The sequence below is a fragment of the Geotrypetes seraphini genome, chromosome 17 (genome assembly GCF_902459505.1).
Source record: "Geotrypetes seraphini chromosome 17, aGeoSer1.1, whole genome shotgun sequence".
Taxonomy (NCBI): domain Eukaryota; kingdom Metazoa; phylum Chordata; class Amphibia; order Gymnophiona; family Dermophiidae; genus Geotrypetes; species Geotrypetes seraphini.
In genome coordinates, this window is record NC_047100.1 from 45,814,856 (window position 1) to 45,842,818 (window position 27,963).

Here is a 27,963-nt window from a genome sequence, read left to right on the forward strand (position 1 = left end):
AGAGCATCTTTGCGAAGGGCCTTAAGAAGGGACGAGCAAAGAAGAAAAACTAAGGGAGGTCACTTACACAGGCAAGCACCACAAGGGCAACAGTAAAACACAGTAGTAGCAGAGGGCAATCACAGCAGACAGAGGACACACACAAGCAACAGGGTAGCAAGTTTAAAATCAAGACAAGGACTTCACAGTAACACCAAGGACGCTATACAGCTACCTACACAAGGAGAAACCACTTCAGGCGACAGACCGGCAAGCTGACAGCAATGGATGCAGCAGACAGAAGCAGGATGTTGAGCTACCCAGTTTTCTGCACCGTTTGCCATATGTATGACTACCTCCTCTCTGGGAGGCGGTCTTATGTATGCACTCGATGCAAGGAACAGGAGAGCCTGAAGAAGCAAGTCAGACTCCTGGAGGGCAGAATACTGGAACTAGAAGCACTTCGAGCAGTGGAAGAGGACAGAGGCAGAAAACTTCATGACAGAGGAAACCGTTGAGAAAGAAGTCATGAGTTAGAATTCACTGAACAGGCCTACAGGGAGGCCTTGGAAAATCACAAACAACAGTGGAGCTGCCAAGATAAACCTACAGTGAGCGAGGACCAAGATACACCTACAGTGAGTGAGGACCACCTGGAGGACAACCACAAGGAAGACTAGTCTGGTGCAGCCAACGACAGGATGAGGGAAGATGAAAGTGCACCGAGGACATTGACCTACGGCTGAAAAGATGGTCATATACCAGGGACACAGACCTGTGGCTAGAGAGGCAAGAGAAGATAGAGAGGACAGCAATCGTCGTGGGGGACTCCATCATCTGACAAGTCGACAGCTACATAGCGGGAGGAAGACGGGATTGGCTGCTGACTTGCCTACCGGGAGCAAAGTAGAAGATGTAGTGAGCCGCATCGATAGGATCATCGACAGCGTGGAAGAGGAAGATACAGCGGTGGAGATCCATGTGCGGACAAACAACGTGAGCAACAGGAACTACAGCAGGGAAGGACTGAAGGACCAGTTCCGGATGCTAGGAGGGAAGCACAGCGTCAATCATCGGCGTGCGTATCATGCGCAGCGTGCGGGTGGGGCAGCGCTCGGCTGCGTGGGCTCAGGTTGGGGCTCTCCAGCATGCGGGGGGCATCCGACGTGGAGGGCTGGCCGGCGGATGGAGGAGGCATCCCTCTGAAGCGGCACTGCAGGGTTCTCCGGCGGCTGGTGGACATTAGAGGCATCCCCCCCGAAGCGGCACTGTGGGGTTCTTCTTCGGATGATGGACAGAGGAGACGGCGCTGCAGCACCCAGCACCCGACAGGTACAGACCCCGGGTTCTGGAATGAATCTTCGGTGTTGCCACTATTTTCTATGGGGAACTTTGCTTTGATAAACGAGCATTTTGTATTACGAGCATGCTACTGGAACGGATTATGCTCGTAATCCAAGGTACCACTGTACGTCGGAGGGGGTGCACCGGCAGTCACGCTAAGGTGCAGGTCCTGTTGCACAGTAGAGTGGGAGGTTCCGAATCTGGATGCCTTTGCACCCTCCTAGGGCATGCACCTGGGCGGTCTTGCACCCCCCCTTGGTACGCCACTGGTCCATTACAATCAACCAAGCAACCATGTGATTACAATCTAACATATCTAAAAGGCAAATCTGGTATTTGCATAAATAATAGGTTTGGAAAGTTGGAATCATATAAAATACAAAGAAAAACAAGAATATCAATTCAGTCTTTAAAATATTAACTATATCATATCATTCATAAAAAAACAAACAAACCATGATTAGAAATCAACTTTAAAACATTTTTAAACCCCATGCAGCTGTGCACAACGGGTTGGGTCTAAGAAAAAAAATAGTTTTATCACTGGAAATAAACTTCTAAAAAACAACTCTTGAGATGTTCATCATTCCATACCACCTAAAATTTCTGTTGAAAAAGACCTCAAAATGTTTAAAAACATTATTAAAAGGTGGTGGAAGACATGGAACCAAGTCTTATGCTTTCAAATGATGTCATCTTAAGAGACTCAGAATAATACAGAACACAGCAGTTCGCCTGATTTTTGGTCTTAAAAAACATTTATTATTTAAAGCTCCATTGGTTGCCATTTGAGGCTAGAGTTTTGTTTCAATTTGGCTGTATCTGTTTTAAAGTTTTTATTTGGATTGACTCCAACCTACCTCTCTTACAACTTTGAATTTTTAGTAAAAGCATGTAATTATGTGCAAATATATTTTATTGAGCAAGTGAAAAACACCAACAAGGGAACATTCAAAGAACAATCAAGCTCAGCATTTTTAAAGAAAATCCTACCCCACAAATCAAACCCCCCCTTCCCAATACAACCCTGCCCAAAACATCACCCTCCCTGGGGTCCTCCTTCCAAATACAACATGACCATAAAAAACATAGAAGTGTCAGTCATACCAAATGTAACAAAATGAAACAGTATACAAAAATTCAACAGTTCAGCAAGCGGCTTCGAGCCAGCAGGGTCAATGTTGTCCAAAATGGTTAAAGCATGTCATTATAAGAGATTCTTAGGAGAAACTTTTGCATTTCAGGCTAGTGCAATGAATTCACGTTGGCGTACGCTTATTCCCCAAGCGCAGTCTTATTTATTTAGAAAAATTCTTAAAAACGTACCTGTTTGATAAATATGCAACTTAATTGCCATTGTGTATTTTCTGAGAAATTTTGCTATGCTTATGTAAGTAATTCACCGTTTGTGCAGTTCCTTCTTGCTGTAAACCGCCTTGAACTAATGGTTTGGCGGGTATGTAAGAATAAAATGATTATTCTTCCAACTAGGGAAGAAACCTGTAACTGAAAAAAACAACAACAAAACAACTAGATTTAAAAAAGGGATCTTTTCCAGATAAGCCCCGCCACTACTGGAAAATGTGGACGCGCCGAAAGTTAAGCCCCGCCACCTTTTGCCAGCGCACGCAACCTTAACCAGTGAAGTTCTCAGCACAACGGCCCCACAACGCAGCGCGATGTGTATAAAGTAAAGTGGGGGGGGGGGGTTTCCCCCCCACACCCCCCGTCGGAGCACCCAAAAAAGATAATAAAAAAAGAGGATATGAAACTTAACATTATAAAAAAAATAGGATAAACTGTCGACCATTTTTTAAGGGCTCCGACGGGGGTGAGGGGGGGGAACCCCCCACTTTACTTTCTACGGATCGTGCCTCTTTTTTATAATTTTTTTGGGTGGCGGGGGTTAACTTTTTGGCAGGGCTTATCTGGAAAAGATCCCCAAAAAGATGGAGGAACCTTGAAAAACTACCTCATATAAGTATTAAACCATCAAAACTCAATAAGATATGGTGTCTAAGATGCCATAAGTATAAAAATGTCAAAATGGTTGGTAAAAGTGGGCCATTAGCGGGCCTCACCTCTAACCCCACCTTCACGTTTGCTATTGTAAATTGTCTTCTATGTACACACCCCTTCTTACTCATAAGTAGTACTTTTTATAAGCATTACTCCTATTCTTATTTTATCATTTTATTGTAAACCGGATAGATACCAGTTGATGGTCGGTATATTAAAAAAATTAATAAACTTGAAACTCTATGGTTGATGTTCAGTACCGGTTCCCGCGGGAACTCCATTTCCCCGCCAAATTCCTGCAAACGTTCAGTTTCAGAAAATGAGTAAAAACAAACTTGTTTAACCGATTTGTAACCCAAGACCTGTTCTAAAGCCTTATCTCTTCAACTCTGTTTCCCAAGACCTTTCATGCCTCTGTGTCCTACTCACCTGTACCTATATTCGCTGATTGTCCAACCCTTCTTTGTGGTGAACCGCCTCCAACTACCACGGCTTTGGCGGTATATAAGAATAAAATTATTATTAAACTGTCCTTTAACCGCACAAGCCTCGTTAACACTTATGATTTTAAAGGGTTTGAGGCTTGCGGGAAAGGGACGGGGAAAACGAGTTCCCGCGGAGGAAAAATAAATGAGTCTCTGCGCAGCTGCGACTCACCTCACTTCAACCGCCAAGAGCGCGCCGCTCGGCGCCTCGTCACGTGCTGCGGCAGCTGGCCGGAGACGGAAGTGACGTCTGGTTTCCCTGGTTGCAGCGCCGTCGGTTGCTTAGGGCGTGCGTTTACCGGGCGAGTGACCGCCTCTAGGCGGGTTGGGCCTTCGGGGGGCCCCGCTGGGGGCGGCGAGTGACCGACGCTGTCTCTCTGCCCTCGTGGGAGATGCCTCGGTGCTGACCATGGGCGCCAGTGGCTCCAAGGCGCGGGGCATTTGGCCTTTCTCCTCGGCGAGTAGCACCGACAGCTCCTCCAACGGCGGCAGCAACTCCGAGCAGAGCCTGGCGCGAGTCAGGCAGGCCACGCCCTTTATATTCACCCGAAGGGGGTAAGACCGGGGGTGGGGCTGAGGGAAGAAGTTCATGATCTCCGGTCGATGCAGGTTTATTCTTTTGCCAGTGACTGATATCTGGTGTTTTCTATGAATCGCTTTTTATTTAATTCTATTTGACCTGATTAAGGGAGGATAACTCCTGAAAAATAGTGAGCAGTGTCAATTATGTTCCTTATACAATGGGATATATTCATATTTATCCCAGGACAAGCAGGCATGATATTCTCACATGTGGGTGACGTCATCTACGGAGCCCCAGCGCGGAAAAGACTGAACTGGGGCTCCGTAGATGACGTCACCCACATGCTGTCCCTGGATAACACCTGTTACGGTAAGTAACTGTGCTTTTTGGTTGATCCTTATTTTTTCATATCCCAAGTGGACTGTCAGAGAATTAGTTATTAAGGTGTTCCGCCAATGGGATTTATGTGTATTTTTTTTTTAACCTTGCATTTTCCTGATTTGCTGCAACTCGTACAGTTGGATTATATGTAGAACTGAATTCCTTCAAAGAATGATGAGGGCTCATGATAGATGGTCAACATTCATTATTTAGGGTTTTGTCATTCAGATAGTTTTCAGGGAACAGAAAGTTATACACTGAAGGGAGGATTAGAGTCCCCTCAGACTCCTCTTACTGGTAAATTAAGGATTTCTTGTGGTAAACAATAGATTTGGCTAAAAATAGATGAATTGCATATTAAGCATGCAGGAATTTTATGTGCATTTCTGTGATTCAGGAGGGCAAGTGCTGTTTTGTTTGCAATTCCTCACTTCTAGGCGCAGATGGTCTTTTCCATTTTTTCCCCAGTGCTGGGGATTCCACCACCACCCCTCTATTTTAATAGACCCTTCTTTTTACTGTTCAAATGTGGTCGCTGTAGCAGTTGTCCTTCTGACTGGCGGCAGCCCCCCAAAAGCAAACAAGATGCTAGGAATTATTAGAAAGGGGGATGGTAAATAAAGACTAAGAATGTTATGCCTCTGTATCACTCAATGCTACAACCTCACCTTGAGTATTATGTTCCGTTCTGATTGCTGTATCTCTAGATATAATGGAATTAGAAAAGGTTCAAAGAAGAGTGACCAAGATGATAAAGGGAATGGAACTCTCTCATATGAGGAAAGGCTCTTTAGCTTGGAAAAAAAGACGGCTGAAGGGAGATATGATTGCATTCTACAAAATCCTGAGTGATGTAGAATGTTTACAAGTGAATCAATTTTTTTACTCTATCAAAATTTACAGACTAGGAGACACTCAATTAAATTACTGGGAAATACTTTAAAATCAATAGGAGGAAATATTTTTTTCACTCTGAGAATAGTTAAGCTCTGGAATGCATTGCCAGAGGACCCAGTAACAATGGTTAATGTAGTTGGTATTTAGAAAAAGGTTTGGACAAGTTCCTGGAGGAAAAGTCCATAGTCTGATATTGAGACAGACATGGGGGAAGCCACTGCTTGCCCTGTGGTCAATAACACTGAATGTTGCTACTATTTTTGCCTGGTACTTGTGACTTGGATTGGCCACTGTGGAAACAGGATACTGGGTTAGATATATCATTGGTCTGACCCAGTATGGCTGCTGTTAAGTTCTCTTTGTCAAGAATAGTTTCTGGACTTTATGCCAGTTTTGATTTGGGTACCCTTGTTTTGATAAGGCTGCCCAGGTCACAATTTCATATGCCTTCAGAGTATCGAACTTGGATTACTGTAGTGTCAACTATGTTGGAACTAAGTCATCAAAATTCTGTCATTTGTGTCATCATGGAAAGAGAAGGGGTGACATGACTGAACCTATTTGCAATACCACTTATAAGCGCCATCTTCACTTCCTGATCCTTATCCTTAAAGCTATCTGTGCTTGTAATCTGTCTCATCTTGCTTCTTTTGTTGTTCTGTGTTCCTGCCCATGACTTGCATTCTTTACATGGTGGTAGGTTGGCCCAGTGGCATACCTAGTGAGGTGGAAACCTGGGGTGGAGCACTTCTTCAGGTAGTGGGAAGGTGCATGGAGTGCTCATGGGGTTGTGGCCTGCCTGTAGCCCTGTGACATCCCCCCTCCCCCCAAACTCCCTGCACCCGGGGTGGACCACCCACACTGTCCCGTCCTTGGTATGCTACTGAGTTTGTCTGTGTATTCTGGCATGCCTAGACTCCACAAGTGTGTGCCTTCTTTTTCTTAGCCCTAATGTTTGGAATGCTCTTCTGCTGTGGTAATGGATAGAATCATTCTGTTTGTTTTTATAATGCCCTAAATTTATATATTTTCACTCAGGCCTTCATTGTTTCTTCGATAGAGTAGGTTGTAAGAGTACAGGCATAGATAGTCTGGCTGTCTGTTATACTGTGCCTTTGTGCTTATATCCTATCGGTGCATTTGTATTTCTTTCTAGGTTCCTATTAATGACTGTACACTGCTTTGTTTTGCCTAGCAATAAAGGCAGTATAATAAGTACCAAAAAACAAACACATTTTCACATCACTTCCCTCCCAAAATGAGCAAACTAAGCAACCCACCACCTCCAATGAATAGTAGAGTCGGAAGAGAGAACAGAAGGGTCCCCAAACCAAGAATGTGGCTGGAGATTTCTAGTTCTTTTCAACACGGCCCACCAACAGCAAAATCCCAACCCTCCTTGATTTATTTAAGAATACTGCAGCTAATAAGCAGAAAATAGGGCAGCCGGTATGTTAAAACAGTCTCTTTATCTTAGGTCAGGTCTGTAGCAGGCACAGAAGTTGGCCCTGGAGATTTAATGCTAGTTTTTTTATTATTAGCTTCCTTGGTAGCATAGCAGCTCCCTCTGTATTGGATTCTGCAGTAAGGAGGCAGTTATCTAACTAGAGACCCCGAGACCATGTGGTAAGAGCCTGTTCTCTATTAGATCCTAGATGCCTATGTTCTGTTATGGAATGCTATCTGTAGTCTGATATCTTTGTGCCTAACATTTAGTCACAGAGCTGGGGGGTAAGTGCTACTGGTAAAATGCAGCAGGTGACTATGTAACTTAAGATTATGCACATAAGCGAAAGCCTTCCCTTGTCTCACCCATGATTTGCTCCTGTGAATACTACCCCTACACATATGCACTATGCAAGTTAAGCAGATGTTTGCAGAATAGCACTTAAGATCCCATTTACACATAGGTGCATAAGTGCTAGTATTCTAAGCATAGAAACATGAGGGCAGATAAAGGCCAAATGGCCTTTCAGGTCTGCCCATCTGCATATTTCCTACTCTCCCTAAGAGATCCCACATGTTGACCCACGCATTCTTGAATTCAAACACAGTCTTTGTCTCCACCACCTCTACCAGGAGACTACTCCATGCATCTACTATCCTTTCTGTAAAATAGTATTTCCTTAGCTTATTCCCGAGCTTATCATCTCTTAACTTCATCCTATGTCCTTTCACTCTGGAGTTTCCTTTTAATTGAAAGAGACTCGCCTCATGGGTATTTATGCTACATAGGTATTTAAACATCTCTATCATGCCTCTCCTGCCTTTCCTCCAAAGTATGTATATTGAGATCTTTAACTCTGCCTCATACACCTTATGACAGAAACCACCAACCATCCTATCTAAGTTTTAGAAAACTAGTAAAAACAAAGTTGTACAACCAATTTGTAACCTAAATACTCCTATTGCCCTATCGCTTTACTCCAACCGATTTTTACCACGATCTCTCATCCCTCTCTGTTCTCTGCCTACATGTATTGATGACTGTTCTGTGCGCCTATTCTCGCTGATTGTTCGTTGACCGGTCTAGCCCTTCCTATCCCTGTATTCCGCTCGCATGTACTCTGTCTTTACATTGTACCTATCTTCGCTGATTGTCCAGCTCCTCTTATTGTAAACTGCCTCAAACTACTACAGCTTTGGTGGTATATAAGAATAAAATTATTATTATTATTATATCCCTCCTGTTTTTCTTGCTCCACTTACAGTGGTTTTCAACTGCTTTGGTATAAACTGAGGAGCTACAGCACAAGCCCAGGGATGCAGGAGGTGGAGCTGAAAAATGTAGATGATGCCCTCTACACAACTCACAATTAAAGGAGAACTACTACTCTTCTAGAAAGATTATTGAGGTAAGAACCTAATCTTCCCTTATATCACAACAAGCTATATTGCTTAACTGACATTCTAAGATTTCTGCTGTATTCCTTGTGCTGTTTTAGTTATTTAATATGTTATCAGGATTTGAAATAAGATTTATGTTGACTCCTGATGAAGGCTTCCTTGCTGAAAAACAGCCGTGTTGAGTCCTTATTCATTGACCTTGCACATTAAAGACTTGTATGACTTTACCATTGTCTGGAGGCCATTACATTACATTGGTGTTTTCTATCCTGCCAATATCTTTCAGTTCTAGGCGGTTTACAACAAGAGTTGGCCTGGGCATTTCCAGGGAGAATACATGGTTAATAGATGTAGTATGCGTCGGAATCTGTGGAGAGTCGATCAGGTTTAGGAAAAATTTCTTGAATAGAAAGGTTTTAAGTTCTTTCCTGAATGTTTTGTAGTTGGGCATTATAATCAGCAGATTGGAGAGGTGGCGGTCTAGTTTCGCTGCTCTGGTGACTAATAGTCCGTCGTATATTTTTTTCTTTGTATACCTTTGATTGGGGGGGTGGGTAAAGTATGCATGAGTTCTCCTTGGTCTGGATGTGTTTTTCCTGTTTAGGCGGTTGCTCAGATAGCTTTGAATAGGGTGCAGTAGAATTTGTATTGTATACATGCTTGGGAGCCAGTGTGAATCTCGGAAGGCAGTGGTAATGTGGTCATATTTTTTCAGTGAGTAAATCAGTCTAAGAGCTGTATTTTGGACTGTTTGTAATTGTTTTAGCATGTTGGTTGGGCATGACAGGTATAGGAAGTTACAGTAGTCCAGGAGTCCTAGGATTAACGCTTGTACTAAGAGTTTGAATTGATTTTCAAGCGTTTGAGGCTTGTGCAGATGAGGACAGAGCTTGCAGGAATGGGGCGGAGACAGGAAAAGAACTCGTGGGGATGGGAAAATGAGTTTTCATGGGGATGGGGGAAAATTTTGTCCCCATGTGATTCTCTTCTCTCAAGTGGGGAAGGAAAAGCGAGAGGGGTCTCTGCTGCTGGTTCCTAGATTTAAAGAAAATTTGTGAAGGTCTGCTGTCTTACTCTTTTTTTTTCTTTTTCTTTTTGTTTCCCTGTCAGAGAGCACTACTTTGTGATCTGAGATATCGAATGGCATGCTCCTTGGTCAGTCTGTATTCTCTATCTCCAGCAGGTGGATGGATGGATGGATGGCTTCTTCCATGCTCCTGTTTTGGTTCTCCAACTCATTTAAGCCTGGGAATTAGGCTAACTGGGTACCTTGTGGGGTGGAAGCTGGTGGGGCCAGGGAGCAGGAGAACTCGCCACCCTTCATGTGCCCCTCCCCCTTGGTGGTTGCATTTTCTGCATTCCCTCCTTGCCTCAAAAAAAAAAAAAAAGAGCCAAAAATCCCAGGTTTAAAAAAATAAAAACTATAATAACATCAGATTCTGTCAGACAAAGGGATTCCTCACTTTCTTGCTCTTTTTTTCTTTTCACTTCTTTTACTTTTGTATACATGAATATATTTGGCAATAAACACAAATCTCACTGCTTAATGCACTCAAGCTAGCACTCTTCCTTGCCAAGCAGATCTGACTCTGACCTATGAGTTAACCCACAGTGGCACTTAGACAGAAGGATGCAAGAGCCAGTTGTTGCTTCTATAGTGCACAGAGCGGAACTAACTTGGCAGAATTCTCCCATGTTTCCTGTCTACAGGAAATCTACTAGATTTACTCAATAGGTGGCAGAGGATATGGTAAAAAAATGGAGAAATGTTTGCTTCCCATCCACCTCTTCCCCGCTGATACGTGTAAGTTCTCATGTGCACCTCTTTTTCTTGCTACAGATCGATGTATTTTGATGAAGATGGGGATCTGGCACATGAATTTTATGAGGAGACAATAGTCACCAAAAATGGGAGGAAGAGAGCCAAGCTGAAAAGGGTCTACAAGAACTTGATACCTCAGGTAATGGATCACTTTGAGTCCCATATCTGTATGGCAGAACTTCACAGGAGAGCCTAACAAAGCCATGCATTTTTTCCTCACTTCTTCCCTGTTAGGTTAGCTCTCAGATCTTTTTTTTTTTTTTCTGTTGTGTTAACAACTGAGAATGTTCATGTCTGTGACACACTGAATGCTACAGTCTGTGACTGAAGAAAAGAGCCCAAATATTTTGTTGTCGTTAGTGATAAAGGGAAATGTAAACTGTACTTAATGGAATCTACCGTATATTATTTAATAAACCAATATTTAAATCAAAGTTAAATTTTAATCTTCTTATATCATCAATGGGAAATCAGGGACTGATGTGCTACATTTTTTTCCATGTGTAGTTGTATGGAACCAGGCTGCTGGTGCTAACGTTTAAAAAGGAGGTATAGCAGCTTTTAAACTGAGATGGGGGGAAGCGGATGGTTCGGGTGGAGTATCCTTGGTGGGGGAGTCCCAATAGAGAGGTTTCAATAATGGTGAAAGAAAGCGAGGAGTGTTTAAGAGGAAGGCAGAGTAAAGGACTCCAATTGTCCCTGTCATCTTCTCAGCAGCCTGAAAATACAAGGAGAAAACACAATTTGAAATGTCTGTATACAAATGTTAGAAGCCTAAAAAATAAAATAGGAGAGTTAGAATATATAGCACTGAATGATGAGGTATATATAATAGGCATCTTGGAGACCTGGTGGAAGGAGGACAATCAGTGGGACACTGTGTTGCCTGGGTACAAATTATATCAAAGAATAGAGTAGATCAAATTGGGGAGGGGGGTGAGCTGTTTGTTAAAGAGGGAATTGAATCAAACATTCTGCAGACATAGCAGTGAGGAATCCATATGGATAGAAATCCCATGTGTGAAGGGAAGGAATATATACAGGTAGGGGTATACTAGACAGATGAAGAAATGTTTTCAGAGATTAGGAAAGCTGGCAAATTGAGCATAAGTGTAATAATGGGGGCGTAATTTGCAGTATCCATATTTGATCCCTCAGAAACTGGTTAGCAACATAGTAAATGATGACAGATAAAAACCTGAATGGTCAATTAGTAAGAATATTAATCAAATGTGGAAGAAGGTCTTTTCAAATTGTCTTCACCATTCATCCCAATTAGGCATACAGAAAGCCAACATAGGTATGCGTGCATGCGTGTGTGTGTTTATATGTATGCGTATACACACATGCAGGCACAGATAAACACCATATATGTGTGCACATTCTCGTACAGGGATTGGAAAGAATCCCATGAGCTCCGCTCTGCATGCTTTTCTTACTTGTTATAATAATGTGCATTAGTGCAGGTTAGCAAATCTAGCTCTGAGTTTGTACTTGAGGCCCAAGATCACAAGGTATGTCGCTGGGAGACCTTCCATAGCACAAAGCCAGTGATTTACATTTACACTCTCAGCATCCTCGGATATATGCCTAATTGCATCTCTTTCTTCCTTGCAGGGTATTGTGAAGCTGGAGCACCCTCGAATCCACGTCGATTTCCCTGTCGTTATCTGTGAGGTGTGACCTGGAAGTCCCAGGAGAGATGTGAATGAGGTCCATTGCTGTGTGTATAATCATGCAGCCCTTCCGTAACCTACATATATTCAGAGGACATACTGGCATCTATGCCTGAAGAAGGAACAGTGTACAGTAAGACTTTGGAATGCCTCCTGACAGTTGAAATGGGGAGACAGCAGAGACCACCATACATAGTCTTCTGTTAAGCTGCAAACGGAATGTGTAGAGACCAATGCAATGAATAAGTATTCCCCTGTGTCACACAGCTGGGGAGAGGGTATCTACCTTCCGTGAAAATAAACCATCAACTAAGCATCAGAGATAGGTGCAAAAAAAAAAAAAACTTCCTTCTTAATGCTGTGGAGATTGGTTTCCCAGCCCTAGAATGGTTATGAAAGAAAAGATCAGAGGTTTCGGAAGGCAGATGAGTTATATATGAGAGAGAGAGAGAGAGGCAGATGGAAGGAGAAAGTGCCTTCTCTCATTAAAACAAAAGACTTAATATGCAGGTAAAAACTTAAAATCAAATTTAGTTGGCTACCTCTATTTTACATGGGAGCCGAAAATAAGGCAATTATTTTCATTGGTATATTCAGCTGAAAATCTAGAATGGTAAAGTTGTCCAAACATTCTATATATATATTTTTTTTTTACCCCATCCTTTCTTTTGCCTTGCTGCCTACTCTCCAATCAGCAACAGGACCCAAGTTGGATATTGGAATGGTAACTGTAGCTGTGTCCTCTAGGAGGAGCTGGGGATGCTCATCGTACATTGTCCTTCTGTTGGCTTTGGCAGCAAAGAACTTGGGAAGTAGGTCTGCCACGGGTTGCATTTTCCACCCCAGGAACTGTTGTCTGAAGGGGAGATGGATCAGCAGAAATTTTCCCCCCTTCTTCTGTCCAGGTTTCTTCTCTGTTCTGTGCATTTCATATTAACATATTCTCTCTTCCATGAAGTAGGACATGAGGGCTGCTGGTGAGCCTAGTTCTGCCCAGGAAGCAGGATAGGTTGTTAACTGTTACTGTGTCTATGCTAGTAATCGTAAACATTTTCTTAGCATTACTCCAAGTAGCTGCTGTGGTGACATCCTTCACTGTGATGGAGGTGGGGAAGGAGCACTGGGCATCAAATTGCATATTTTCAACCCAGTCCTGTGCAGATACTTTACACATATTTATTAGCGATACCTTGAAAACAGCACTGGTTAGGAAGGGCCAGAGGGCTAGGTTGAGAACCCCTGGTGTAGACTAAAGATCTTCCATTTTGCTCTGTGTTTAGTGAGACTGAGCTCCCAGAATTGCTGATGTGAGTGGGACTATCACTTCTGGGTTTGGGAGTTTCCTCTAAAACAATGAGAGAAATGTTCTTGCTTTAAATGCCACCCTCATTCCAATTTGCCTATTTATTTTGCTGATCTGTATTCTCTTAGTGCTTAAAATTTTGTGGATTCTATCAGCTTGTCTTCTGAGTTGGCTGAAGTTCTTCTTTTCCTCTGCGTTTATTTATTTAAAAAAAATTTGTTTTATTTAGATTCTCCATCAAATAGAGAATGAAAGAGGAGGAAAATTTTAAATTTCAGGGTACAAAGTCAGTTGAAAACGATTGGGGACACCATCTTATCCATTTCATGTGAAAAATATGATTGACTGATAGCATTAGAGTTGGCAGTTATTGCTACTTTCTCTCCAGCTTTTTGCTCTGAAATTGTAAACTGTAGTATGTAAGCATTGAAGGCTATTGTGTTGTCGGTGTTTTGTTTCTAGGCATGCAGGCCAAAGTTAAGCTAACAATGAATTAACCTACATTTTATGTCAAATTTTTGCAATAGAATACTGTTCTGGGATGTTAGTGTGGCAAAAGCTGCTTGGTGGAACCACCAGTAACTCTTCTAATATGTAGAGCTGGGATGTATGCGTACTGGGTGTTATTTCACTGGCTAGGATAGCTTGAAAAGGAGTTTTAAAATAACAATTTAATGCTCCTTATGTTAATGCCCCAGTGAGCTCTGATTTGAGGAGTGGGAGGGAACTGTCCCACTACCTAGAGTTAAGGTGTGACCAAACCATTTTTCATTTTCTGCTATAATTGACTCTTATGTGGCAGGAGAAACAAACAAACAAACAAAAAAAAAAAACCCCCCACTGGAGTGACGATGTTCCTGAGATGGACTTTATTGAAAATTTCAAAGTTCCAAAGGTACAATTAAGCAATCCACATGAAAATAAAATAATCCACATAAAAACCTAAAGGATCTCGTCCGCGTTTCAATAAGATAGTCTTCTTCAGGTGTCCCTGAAAGTCCTATGGTGGTAGATACGTGGAATAACTGATATGTGGAGAGTTGTAAGAAAAGCGCTGCTTGAAACCCCCGATGAAAAGCCAGGATACATATACAGTATAGCAGGGCAGTTGGACTGCAGCGCAACTGTTGACCTGAACCATGCAGTGTGACTGCTCAGGGGTGCAACAACATTTCTCCCAGTCCACCATTTCTTCTCACTGCTGAGAAGGAAGCAGGCGGAGCAGGAGCACAAGTGGACAAGTTGCAGAAGACACAACTAGCATTTGGTATGATCCTGGAGCCATGCCTGGGTTATCTGAGGTCTGTGTCTGTCCCTCATCAGTCCATTAAATATACAGATTTTTTTCAGCACATACCTGCTGAGCCCTCTTTAGGTGAATATAAATGTTATCAAGCCCTCTGGAACAAAAAAACCACCACCTTTTCTGCCAAAATCTCTTATTTTGAGCCTTCTGTGATACTAGAAATCTGGTTACCTGGCCATCCGGAAAAATCTAGTGACAGTGATTTCTAACATCTTCACAAGAGAACTTTCACTTCTGCCCACATTCCTTTTAAGCAAAATGCACATAAGTAACAGTTTATCATGCAGCAAATGAAATAGGCTTTTTGCAATAAGATCCTATAAGTGCCACTGAATTAACTGCAGAAGTAGTTTTTCCTGTACAAACAGTATACAATTCTTTATGGATGGGTTCTATACCCCAGCTCGCAAGTTGGATTGCAGAAGATGTCAATCATTTTTCTCAGCCCCTGCTCCTTCCTAGCCAGTGTCCTTTCTCTTCAGTCTTAACTTTTGCAAGTGAGCTGAGAAGGCATTTTTTCATCTGCTCTGCAGTGGATTTCTTCTTTTTGGGTTATATCCAATTATTTTTCGAGAGGCTTTCCTGTGCTAAGAGGTTCCCAGTAGTCCTAGGACAGCTGCCTGGGAGAGGATCCAGATGTTGGGGTCTGCAGCCAGGAGGGCAACCCTTCTGAAAGAGTACCTGCCTTGCCAGCCTTCAGAATTACTTGAAAGCTCAGGGATAGGTCCCCTGGGAGTGGTGCTTGCTACTGTGGAGATCAGCGCAGGCTGAATTGACCCCATGACTGGTTGGGAGGCTTGGCAGTGGTCGGCTTCATCCCCCCCCCCACTGAAAAATTGTGTGGGAGAAAGTGGGGTTGAGGGTTTCAGGCTCTCTGTGACCTGAGTAAAAGGCAGCCCAAAGAAACGAGCCACCCCTGCCCATCTGAGGTAGAAGATCCTCCTCCATTTCCAGCTATAGCAAGAAGCTGAAGCAGGCACATGGCAGTTCTGTGAGTACAGATTATTGCTGTCTATTGGGAGACATTGGGGTGGGTCTGAATTTAGCAAAACTAAAGGATTTTTGGGGTTGTCCCAAGAAACATATAGAAACATAGGGTCTGCAACCTCTAAAATCCTATTTTCATGATTTTTGAAAATTAGTTTTGCTCCCACGGCTGGTTGGGGTTTTTTTAGCACCAAAAAGCACCTGCTGCAGCCATCTTGGATTTCTCTGTTTTATTTTAAAAGCCTCTATCTGCCTCAAAACACCTCGATTTTGGTTTAAATCAATTATAATGAACTCCCCAAACAGGTGGTTTGATCTTTGTATCTTGTAAGGAATATGTTGGATGGTTGCCTGAGAAGCATCTTTGTACCGTGTGCCACGGGGCATGCGAGGGGGGAGGGTTTGAGAACTGTGAGTTTAGCCTCCTCTAGTCCCTCCATGGGTCTGGGGTTGCTGAAGCCTCCAGATTAGTCTGATGGATTGTCATCCCAAGTCCTTGCCAGACAGTAAACCACAAGGATCGGGGGGGTTCAGCTGTAGTTCCTTTCGTGGCTACAGGAGTCCAAGTTAGGAGTGTGTGGGGCCTGCATCCCAAAGGTCCTTTCAAGGATCCAGACAAAGGAGACTGTCACCTAACAGCCAATTCTAAGAAGTCCCAATGATGCCAGGTCATCCTCCAAATTTCCCCACATAGGGGAGTTCTGTGAGACTTGGACACAGATTTCCACAGACCAATGGATACTGGACATCATACATGAGGGATACAAGCTAGAGTTCAGTTGACTGCTCAGGGCGATTTTTCTGGACTCTCTGAAAGGACGACCGGAGAAGGCTGCCAAAGTCAGAGTCACTGTACACAGATTGTTAAAAGTTGCAGACTTGGGCACCAGGAGATACTCCATATACATTTTCATAGCCAAGAAAGATTCAAATGATTGGGAGTCCAGTCCTGGATCTCAAGGCTATCAAAGTGGCCTTGAAGATGCCCAGATTCAGGATGGTAAGGTTGGCAGGCAAATTCTTGGCTACCCTGGATCTGATGGAGGCCTACTTGCATATTCCTATTTTCCTGGAACACAGGAAATTTTTCTGGTTCCGTGTTCTGGAGAATCATTTTCAGCTGTTGGGGCACTGCCTTTTGGTTTGGAAACTGTACCTCACACCTTCACCAAGGTCATGGTAGTGGCAGCAGCATACCAGCATAAGGCAGGAATTCAGGTTCATCCTTACTTGGACGATTGGCTGATCAGAGCGCCATCCGTGCTGGACTGTCACCGGGTGGTGACCCAGATAGTTCAGCTTTTGGTAGGACTTGAGGTGGATTATCAATTTCAAACAAAGCCACCTGCAGCCAACTCAGTGTCTGGAGTATTTGAGTATCCTAATCAACATGGCAGAGGGCTGTATCTCACAGAACCACACAAACTGAAGATGCAGCAGATCAGGGAGATTTTGACTAGGCCAACTCTTATGGCCTAGCATTATATGCAGGTCCTAGGGTCCATGTTGGAAACCATAGAAGTAATTCTGTGGGCGAGAACTCACCTAAGCCCTCTATAGCATGCTCTACTGGTGTGTTGGTCCCCCTGGTCCAACTTTTTCCAGACAGAGTTAACATGGACAGTGGAGGCATGCCAAAGTTTGCAATGGTAGTTCTGGCCAGAATTATTCTCAAGAGGTCCTCCTCTCCAGATAAAGCCCTGGGTGATCCTAACGACCGATGTCAGTCTTTATAGCTATGGGGGGGGGGGGGGGGCGGCGGAGGTCATCCAGCACAAGGCCGATGGTTGCTCTCACAGAGTACATCAACAGACTGGAGATTTCTTTAAGGTTCACATGGCTAGTCTTTCTCTGCATCAATGGCTTCTCATATGGATGTCTCCAGTTCAGCAGCCCTTTCCTACATGGAATCTTAACATGGTCTCCAGGGCTCTCTCTAAGGCCCCGAATGAGCCTTTATTGAAAGCATCTCTTGTGGATCTTACCACAAAGACAGTCTTTTTAGTAGCAATCAGGTCAGCAAGGAGGATGTTGGGAGCATGTGCGAATCACCGGACTTGATGGACCGAAGGTCTGATCTGGAGATAGCGCTTCTTATGTTCTTATAGGCTCTATCATGTAAAGAGCATTTTCTCAGAAAAACAAGCAGGGATATCCTTGCGTGCTGTGCCTTCTTTTCTGCCAAAAGTAGTTTCGGCGTTTCACATCAATCAGGAAGTTCGACTTCTTGTATTATGGCCCACGAGCGAGAAGCAGGACAAGATTTTGCAGTTGCTGGATTCATCTTTTAGATCACCTGTTTGTCTTATCCAGCTCTAATCATAAGTAAAAACCAGCCTTTAAGTCTTCTATGTCACAATGGATATGCATGGCTATCTCAGTAGTGTTTATTGGCTGTGGTAAGCACCTACCAGTGGCCTTGAAAGCTCACTGCACCAGAAGTGTGGTTTTGTCTTGGGCCAAGTCCAGGGCTGTGTAGATTGCAGTTAAGATTACTGGGGAGCTCCCCAAATCCCTCATTGTAATTTCTCTCTTTTAAGAGTTATCACTTGCTTTGGTATGGACTGAAGAGAGAGGGCACTGTCCAAGGAAACAAGGAAGCGGAGCTGAAAAAAAGATTGACATCTTCTGCAATCCAACTCGCGAGTTGGGGTATAGAACCCATCTGTAAGGAATCATATGCTGTTCTACAGAAAAGAGGATTATCAAGGTAAGTACCTAATCCTTATTCCCTTTAAGCTGTAATTTGCACTGAAGATGTTTGTTTTATTAACTGTATTGCAGAATATACCAGTTATTTGGTAGCACAAAGTAAATAAGCCACCTTGGCTCATTTACTTTAAAAAGTACACATTGTTGAAATCAGCTTGGGGCTATGTGACAGCACATTATAACTCCTCCCCTCAAAACTATATTGCAAAGTCTGACTCGGCCAAACCTCTAAGAATACGAGTATACTCAGAAATTAGCTCAGACTCTTAAGTCAAAAAGAGTTGAGAAGTGTGGAGTAACCCTTCAAAAACATAGATCAGCAGCTCACTTTTCAGTTATTTTTGTATATTGCTGCACTCTGATTTATGGATGACTTTGCTAATGGAAGAAGCTCATTAGTGCATCTGTCCTGTGTGTGTTCCTGTTCACTTGAGGGGTATTGTTTACTAGTGGGCTAATAGTACAATTAGCAGTTTGTTCACTGCTCTAATGAAGCTATGGCATCACAGCTACCTTAGGCTGTAATATCAGCCTGGCTCAGTTCAGCAAGTGGTGAAGTTGCGGAAGATCCCGAAAATGGGGTGTTGGAAAGATGAGTTTTTCTTGTTAATAGCAAAACAAACAAGCATAATTCAACCACTTCTATTTACATTTCTCCCTTGGTTTGAGCCATCTGTTCAGTAAAATGCTGGCATCAAACAAGTCCTGCGCTCATTTTTGCATGCTTGCGAAGGGACCACGGGGTAAAATGCACAGCAATTCTGTATATTTTAACAAGGTCTAGTTTTTTTGGGGGGTCTTAACCCCATCATCATTTAACTATGAAGAATGCAACCTTCAGTATATATGCTTATGAGGGTTTTGTGTCTTACCACAACAGGATGCATTCCCTCTGATTCCTAGATTATCTGCCACTACTTATATCTTTAAGCTCTTTCACCTCTTTTGGTAGCGGTGAAACCCTTCTATGCTTTTATGAGGACCAGGAAACTTGGCTCTCCTTTCTTTGCTTTTACTTTTTAAAGCTCCTCCATCTTTTCTGTAAAGAGGGCATCTCATTGCTGTCATTAGTATACCAAATATTAGCACAAGGGGGGTCATAGTTTGTGGAAAATGTATTGAAAGTAATCCCAGCTTTGCTAAGCTTGTCTTCTGTTCAGAGAACTCTCCAAAGGCTGAGTTCTGCCTCTTAGATCAGTGCTTATCAGTCTTTTTGTATGGCTGCGACATCGTGATTGCATCCAAATAAAATTATACGAAACCCTCCTCTCCCAAGGCTCAGAACAACAATGCATCTATGGCAGGGGTGTCAAACTCAATCACATTAAGGGGCCAAAATCTAAAACACAGGCTAAGTCGTGGGCTAGATCTCGCCCAATCTCCGCCCCCACCCCCATAATAGTACTAATTGTAATACCATTTTTTCCATTCATTTTTCATATATACACACAATATAATCTTATTAACAACACATAATGGTTAACCACAAAATTAAAGAGCAACAAGAGGAAATCCAACCAAATCTGCAGTGAAAACGCCGAACCAAGAAAACCAAAAAAACTGCAGACAATGTACAAGATGCAGGCAAAATTTATTGTACCAAAATTAAGATGCAGTAATATAAAAAAACCTTTTTACCAACCAGGGGACCCGACACGGTCCGTGTTTCGGACAACACACCTTCGTAAGGGGTCCGTGGTAAATAAGGTATAAAGAGGAGCTTCACTTTTGGCAGCGACCCTTGGCGAACTAATCACACAGGCTTTTGTTGTTACCTTTATTCTTTGCGGTATTCTTTATACCTTATTTACCACGGACCCCTTACGAAGGTGTGTTGTCCGAAACACGGACCGTGTCGGGTCCCCTGGTTGGTAAAAAGGTTTTTTAATATTACTGCATCTTAATTTTGGTACAATAAATTTTGCCTGCATCTTGTACATTAGTTTTTTTGGTTAACCACAAAATTAAACCACACAAAGCACACTGTATGCTTCTCAACATTCATTTCTACCAGAACACAGATAACCCCTAAGCAGATAGAGGACACAAACTAAAAGTACTAATATATACAAACAAAACCCTAAGATTCAAGACTCTGCATGCAGTACAGCCCCAGAGAAATAGAAACAAGTGCATTTCTTTCTGAACAGTGCAAAATATTATAGACAGCAGATGTAAATTCTCAAAATTGATACAATTTAATCACTAAATTGAAAATAAAATCATTTCCCCTACCTTTGTTGTCTGGTGATTTGTTTCTCAAACCATCTTTTCCCAGTCTCTGGCTGCAGTTCCTTCTGTCTGTGCTCTTAACTGTGTATCCAGGGCCACCTTCTCCATTTGTTGTTTTCTCTCCTTCACTCCATCTTTCAACTATAGTGGGACAGGGTACTATGGTTTGTATGAGGAGATAAGTAAAATATACTAAGATGTATACTGAAGTATAAACAAATAGAACTTACTCCTATATATATGAAAGATGCTATATGTCTCAGTGGATTGATCATTTTTTTCTTGAACGCTCAGAGATATGGAACTCTAATGGGGAGTGACAACCTAGGACACTGTCACGCAATACTGATCAGCCTAACTACGAAATGATTGCAGAATCCCGTACTGAACAAGTCACACTATCATTAATCGGAAGGGGTGGAAGTTTTTTATTCGGGTCTCTGAAGCAGATTCCGAGTCCAGGGCTGTGCCACCTGATGAAAGTTGTAGGGTAGCCACTTGATCCAGTTTCCATACCTTTTTTATGAAATTTTACAGAGTGGATGTGACGGTACAAACGGGCACAGATTTTGGGTCCTCGGTGCTAGTCACAGGCTCATTTGTCCTGCCCTAGACTCAAGGGACTGCTCTCGTAAGTCCCTTCCATAAGGAATAATATGCTGAATGCACCGGAATGAAGGATTAGGTACTTACCACAGTAATCCTCTTTCCCATAGAACAGCATACAATTCCTTACATCCCTCCCTGTCAGATGACAAACACTCTGGGTTTGAATTTCCAGTAGCTTGCTTCAGGGCAGCCAAAAAGATGAGCATTTTTGGGTGGCAGAATATCTGAGTCACTCTGATTTAAGTACACTGTTTGTGAAGAGCTATACAAAAGTGTTAATACTGACTGCACACAGATAGGTAGAGAGATTGATTCCACCTTTACATTGACAGTTCTTGCTGAATGTTTACTGCTTTTTTGTTTTCTTGTGCAGAGCAGATTGAAGTTAAGATTACTGGGGAGTTCCCCAAATCCCACGTTGAGAGACCCCCGGACAAAGTCTAAAGCTAAGTGAAGATTTTTATAGATTTGTGACCTTTTTGCTATTTGATTTTTGCAACCCCTTTTAAGAAATATAACAAAAAAGAAGTAACATAATATTTAAAAAATGAGAATATTATTATGTCTGAGAGATTGATCACATGATTTAAATTCTATGACTGGATGGTGAAGTCCACAAGAGGGGTTGTCACTCCCCATTAGAGTTACATCTCTGAACGTTCAAGAAAAAACTGATCAATCCACTGAGACATATATCTTCCATATATATATATATATATAAGTAAGTTCTATTTGTTTATACATCCATCTTTAGCATTAACTTTTAACTTTTAACATTCAACTTTTTTCTCAAAATCTATCTACTTTTCCATGTCTTCCCTTCCCATCTATCCATGTGTACCATCTCCTCCCTCTTCTCCCCTATTCCCATCTATCCTTAAGAAGCATTTCTTATCACTTCTCTGCCGCACCCATTGTTGTGCACCATCTCCTCCCTCTATCTCCCCTTCCCCTACATCCCTGTGTACCAACTCATCCCTCTCCCATGATCAGACAACTCTATCTTCCCCCTTCCCCCCTTATATAGTCTGGCATCTTTCTCCTCTCCTTCCCATAGACTGGAATCTCTCCTCTCCCATGGTCTGGCATCTCTCTCTTCTTCCCTCCTTCTTCCCGAACTCTAGCATCTCTTTCCTCTCCTTTCTACAGTCTGGCATCTCTCCTCCCTGCAGTCTAGCATATCTCTCCCTTCTTTCCCTTCCATTCTGTGGTCTGGCATCTCTCTCTCTCTCTCCTTCCCATTCCAGTGGTCTGACATCTCTTTCTTCCCCATACATCTCTACCTCACTCCTCTCCTGTCCCAAGTTCATGTCCCCTCCCTCCTTCCTTCCATCATTTGTCTGAAGTTTGTGCTCCCTCCTTCTCCAGTCCCAACACGCCTCTCTCCCTCCATTCTGTGCCTCAAGTACTTGCCTCCCTCCGGCGGATGTTTACCTTCTGGCCGGCTCCCTTCTCCTCACTGCCGCAGTCATTTCTGTGCACAAAGCCACAGGTGGCAGTTCCTACACGTGTCCTGCGCCTGAACCGGAAGCCTTCTCTCTGATATTGCAATATCAGAGGGAAGGCTTTCGGATGCAGTGCAGGACATGCAAGAAGCTGTCGCCCACAGTTTTGTGCACAAAAACGATTGCAGCAGTGAGGAGGAGAGAGCCGGCCAGAAGGTAAACACCCAGGGGTGGCAAATAGCAAAATGTCGCATCACTTTCAAGCCAGCTGCCTATGGCCCGCGGATTGGACACCCCTAGTGTAGTATAAGGCGCAGAGTTGCTGCGGGCCGCATAAAACAGCCAGGCAGGCCGGATTCGGCCCGCGGGCCTTGTGTTTGGCACATGTGATCTATGGAAAACCTACCCAGATCCCAACCCCCAAATGCAGATTTTGCAACTTATTCGGTGTTCTGACCCATAATTTGGGAAGTTCTGTTGCAGAGCAACTAGATTTTGCTTGTGTAACAGTATATTGGTGAGCAGAGCTTACTCCTAAGACTAAAGTAATATTTTGACTCCCTCTAAGTTACTATTTTTATTCCATGTGTGCAGTGGGAGCAAAACAGATTTGATCAGCTTGTTCAAGGTGTCTGTCTATCTCAGGAAAAGTTGGTGATGTTTTTTCAGCTTATGCCACGTTTCCCTTTCCGTCACGCATAACCATTATCTTAGTGGGATTTCTTTGGTTCATCATCTTTTTCCTGCAAATAAGGCTGTTCTTCTAATCGGTAATGTGTACTACAAACAATAATTGCTGCTTAATGATATAGAAATCAGAATAGGCCCCTGCTTCTCACCTTAGGAGAGGTAAACAATTGGCATATCTGCTTAGTCACATCCTACTGCAAGTTACTAGACTGTTTTGAAAGGGTGCCAGTTAGGTTGTTGGCAGTAGGCTATGCTCCTTGATTAAGCAATAAATACACCCATCCTGGTGGACATCTATGACTAGTAGAGCTGGCCAATTGCTAAGTGGTCCTTGAGCATTATGTTGGCAGTACATTTACTTGAACAATATAATTTTCAAATGGATAAGAGTGTGACCTCACAATCAATAATTTAACCTCAAAACTTTGGAGAAAAAGAGGTCTCAAGAGTAACTAGTTAGATAAACCATATATAAGTGAGAATTTGACTGTAAAAAAAACCCCAAATCTTGCTTTCAATTGCTCAGCTACTCATGAAATCCTTCATTAATATGGCCAAGCCCTTGCTACTTGATTCAGGTCGAGAATTATGATTTTAAGGTCAGCAAAATATTTTATTACTAGGTTGACTTTGCATAGAGAGTAGCTAGTTTTCTTGAAACATTTGATGATGTTCATTCACAGGGAAGATGCCTTCTCCAGCCTGCTGTGACATACTGGTCCATATACTAAAGCCGCATTATACAGAGAAGAGTCCCATGCCTGGACGATGCCTATGAGATTGTGCCTCACCCTTTCACTTATCTGGGCTCAGGTGCTGTTCTGTTTGTGGTCAGTCATCCTTTACATACAAGGGGACAAGAAGTGCTAAGCAGAATTAGAACTCCTGAGATCATTTTCCAGAAGTACTAACTAGTACTTTTGACCTTGACCAAGTTACGTTAGCTTTTTATTTTTTTCAACATTGTCACTGGCTCTCCTAGAACTCAGTAACTTGTTTCTTCTCATTAGAATTTTGAAGAGCTTTGAGATCCACTTACAAAGTACAGTTTAAGGCATGAATGACTTTTTTCAATAGGCTGCAAACCACTTCAGACCCGATAAGGCAGAGTTCCTGGCCTAATTTTGATACCATTGGTTGCCTGATGAGTCAGCTTGGCTGACATAATCTTTCTTCTTCACTGTGTCTGGTGTTGTGAAATTTGACTCAGTCTGCATTTCTGTAATTGATTTTTTGTTGTTGTTTTTGAAACGCTAAAAAGAAAAAAAAATCAATTTGGTAATCTGTTTAGTAGTTCCATTTTTGGAAGGGGGAACATTTTAAACATTTTCAAAATGTAAGTTTTAAAGGGGAACATTTTGATATCTTATTAATTTTTGGGATCTAAGTATGTGATCTCTAGGAAAAAGGTGACTAAAGTGGCAGATCCAGAATGTTGAAAAGAACTAAGTCATGGATCCATAAGCAGTCTGAAAAAGTTACACAGTTGAACTTCTGTAACATTTTTTAATTTTATCAACACAAGAGAGGCAGGTATGATCCCTAGACCATAGTAACAAAAACCAATGGATCAGACAAGATGAAGAGCAAGATGAAGGCTTTTATTAAATAGCCTAATGCAGAAAGCACAAAAATATCCTTTAAATTCCTGACTCTGCTATAAGCTACTAATCTTTATTAGAAAAAAAATCAATATTCTTTATAAGGGGCCAGTGTTTTCCTTAATATTTTTACAATATCCAGGGAGAACTGGTTCAGCTCGATTTGGTGCATACGATTCCGTTTTCTTCCAGTAAATGTATTGAGGAGTGTCTGAAAGAGGCACAAACATGCGATAGAAGAGAATTCTTGAAAAATAGAAAGGAAGAAAAGCATGCGCCACCGAATTGAACCAGTTCTCCCAGGACATTGTACTGTAAAAGAAGCACTGGCCCCTTATAACGTAATGTCATTTTTATTAAATGTATCATGTACAATAGATGAATACAAAAGTGAACATGTCTTAAAGAATAACATGAACACAACTGTATTTCAGATACAATAACAGAAGAAAAACATAACTACATAACTACCCTTCCCCCAAAAAACCTCCCCAGCCCCCCTCCCAGGACCACATAGAAAAGAAATAAGCCAAAAAACAACTTAAGGTCTAACTAATAAAATACAACTGCGAGCAGTAGGGGGTCAAGGTATCAAAAAATGGTTGCCAAATTTTTGTATCCAAATCAGAAATAGACATAGCCTTCATGAGCACAAGATGTAACATACAGGCTCGCCAGTGACCATAAATCGGACCTGTAGGCCTTATCCATAAATAGAGAATAGCTTTCCATCCCAAAAGAATCACCCGTTTCAAAAAACCTTTATTCCCTTAGGTATCGGACGTTGAATATCAAAAAGCCAAAATAGGCTATAACTATTACAAAGCCACTTAACATGCCACATACGACTAACCTGGGAAAAAAACTTCTGACCAAAAACTGCGAATCAAAGGACACTTCCAGAACATATGAGATAATATCGCTTTAGAGTGACTACATTTCAGACAAGAACCATAGGATAGGCTTGCCAAGGTGCCATAAATAAGCGACAAAGAAATTTGTATCCCATCTCAAAATAAGAAAGGTCAGGCAGTAGACTATGAAGCAATGACAAAAAACGTTTAAGGTGAATACCTTGTAAATTTATCTGCAATTTAGCATTCCAAGCTTGGGCCACTTTATCATAATCCATAAGGAGAGAACACTCCAACATTGAATGTCGAAAGTACTTTAAAGGTACTATCATCTGGGCCTCCAACCAAAGCACCTCTGATAAGAGTCAACACAAAAATTTGGAGGGCAGGGAGGATACATAATGCCATAATTGGAGATATGAAAAAATATCTAAATGAGGCCACCCATATTCAGTATGCAGCTGAGAATAGGTTGGCAGAGTACCATCATCTCCGAGGATTTGATACAAGTAGGTAAGAATCCCTCTCCTATCTGCCCTGAAACCAGCAGGTTGAAAGGATCCGTTACCACTAATAGGCAACAAAGGAGTAATTTGAAAATTAAAAGCCAATTTTCCGCAAATTTGATGCCAAGTGGCTCTTAAGTGGGCAAGCAAAAAGTAATAAGGGTTCCTCAGGACAGCAGAATCTAACTGAGAGGAATGAAGAAGATATCAAGTGATAAGGCTTCCAAAAATGAAGCTCCACCAGAGTCCAAGAAAAATAAAACGTGGAAAGAAACCAATCATGTATGTCTCTCATATGGCAAGAATCCACAAACTGACGTAAAGGCAGCAAACCAAGGCCACCCCTATCAATCGGCAAAGCCACCATGTTCAATGGGAGACGAGGCCCCTTATAAAGAATATTGATTCTTTTTCTAATAAAGACTAGTAGCTTATAGCAGAGTCAGGAATTTAAAGGATCTTTTGTGCTTTCAGCATTAGCCTAATTTAATAAAACTTCGCTCTTCATCTTGTCTGATCCATTGTCACCTTCTGCTACTTAAAAAAAATTTTTTTTCCCCCACATAAAGAGGATAGGATTTGGACTGTTATATTTACGAATTGTTTGCTCTGACAGAATTCAATAGAACCTCGGAGGGGGGGGGGGGGTTTTCTGGTGACTTTAGTCACCTTTTCTAAGAGATAGTCACATATATACATTCTTCCCTCATTTTTGAACCCCCCACTCCCAAGCTCCCAAACAATTTGGAAGACTTGAAGGGGCATCTTGGAGCTGAATCATCCGTTGCCTCCCTTCCCTGGTCTCCACAGCACTATGACCTGAGACAGAGGAAGATTTTGCACATAGAATCAAAACCATGATTCAGAAAGGGTTGAATGTAACTCCAGCTTGAATTTTGGCTTGGTTACCTGTAGTCAGTCTAGTAGAACACCTCTACACCACTGCAGCCAGTGGGGGTAGGATGATTTGACTGGATCTCCCTTAAAAGGGGATGTTTCACTATGAAATACTGTAAATAGCTGTGTCCAAATCTTGCAAATGATTGGGCAAATGTAAAGCAGTGTTTTTACTCAAGACAGTGCTGTTTGGTGCCTGTCCTATATGTTAGTATTTTTTGTGCATTAGGGAATGTTAGAGTCGGCGTTCGACTCTGCATTACACCCTTTAGCCAGGTCTTTTGGTGATATATCACTATATAAACAAAATGAGAGTTGAAATGTAAGTAAAAGTCCAAAAATAGAGAAAATGGAAAAGAGAGCCATTTATGCTGTGGCTCCTTTAAGTTTGGCTGCTGCCCAAGGTTTCTAACATTGTCCAGCCCTGTAAATGTTTTACATTTGCCCAAACAGCATTATGTCTCTGTCTCTTTTTTTTTAATTCTATGCTGCCATGTGCTTTTTCATCATTTTGGACGTTTTCTTCTACTCGAGTCTATATGAAGCAAAAATATGTAAATAATATTTATGATGGTTTCCTCTGCTATATGTTGACTGCATCTGTTTAATTTGTTTGAATCTTAATAAATTAAATGAATACATAATTTGTAAAGCAGCAGAGTATTTTTTCTTTTTTGCTTAAATTCTGCACGCTCATATGCAAGGCCAGTGTTCTCTCCAGAAATTTTTTCCAGCCGGGTGGCACGAAAAAGTAGCCAGGTGGGGTGGGATGGGGAAATTTGGTGGCGGGGAAAATTAAATGTGCACTATTTTAATTAATTAATTATTTTTCCAATGCTCAATATGAC

The 27,963-nt window shown here is 42.2% G+C and overlaps 1 protein-coding gene across 2 annotated transcripts; it reads left to right on the forward strand.

Annotated features, from left to right (window-relative positions):
- The first annotated feature begins 4,005 nt into the window (after positions 1-4,005).
- Positions 4,006-27,759, forward strand: TUSC2 (tumor suppressor 2, mitochondrial calcium regulator). 2 transcript variants are annotated; one of them, XR_004537327.1, is made up of 4 exons: positions 4,006-4,382; positions 10,316-10,436; positions 11,915-12,483; positions 23,941-27,759. XR_004537327.1 is itself a non-coding variant. In XM_033925912.1 (3 exons), exons 1-3 carry the CDS (start codon positions 4,237-4,239, stop codon positions 11,978-11,980), a joined length of 333 nt encoding a protein of 110 aa, XP_033781803.1. In that variant the 5' UTR covers positions 4,006-4,236; the 3' UTR covers positions 11,981-14,122. The 2 variants fall into 2 exon arrangements, 1 of the variants encoding a protein (XP_033781803.1); XM_033925912.1 differs by lacking the exon at positions 23,941-27,759 and having other exon boundaries at positions 11,915-14,122.
- The last annotated feature ends 204 nt before the right edge of the window (positions 27,760-27,963 follow it).

Excerpts from the sequence above, each read along its gene's own strand:
- TUSC2 (XM_033925912.1), top strand. The coding sequence starts at position 4,237 with ATGGGCGCCAGTGGCTCCAAGGCGCGGGGCATTTGGCCTTTCTCCTCG. Across the intron at positions 4,383-10,315 it reads TTTATATTCACCCGAAGGGG|ATCGATGTATTTTGATGAAG; the intron begins GTAAGACCGGGG and ends TTCTTGCTACAG. Across the intron at positions 10,437-11,914 it reads ACAAGAACTTGATACCTCAG|GGTATTGTGAAGCTGGAGCA; the intron begins GTAATGGATCAC and ends TCTTCCTTGCAG.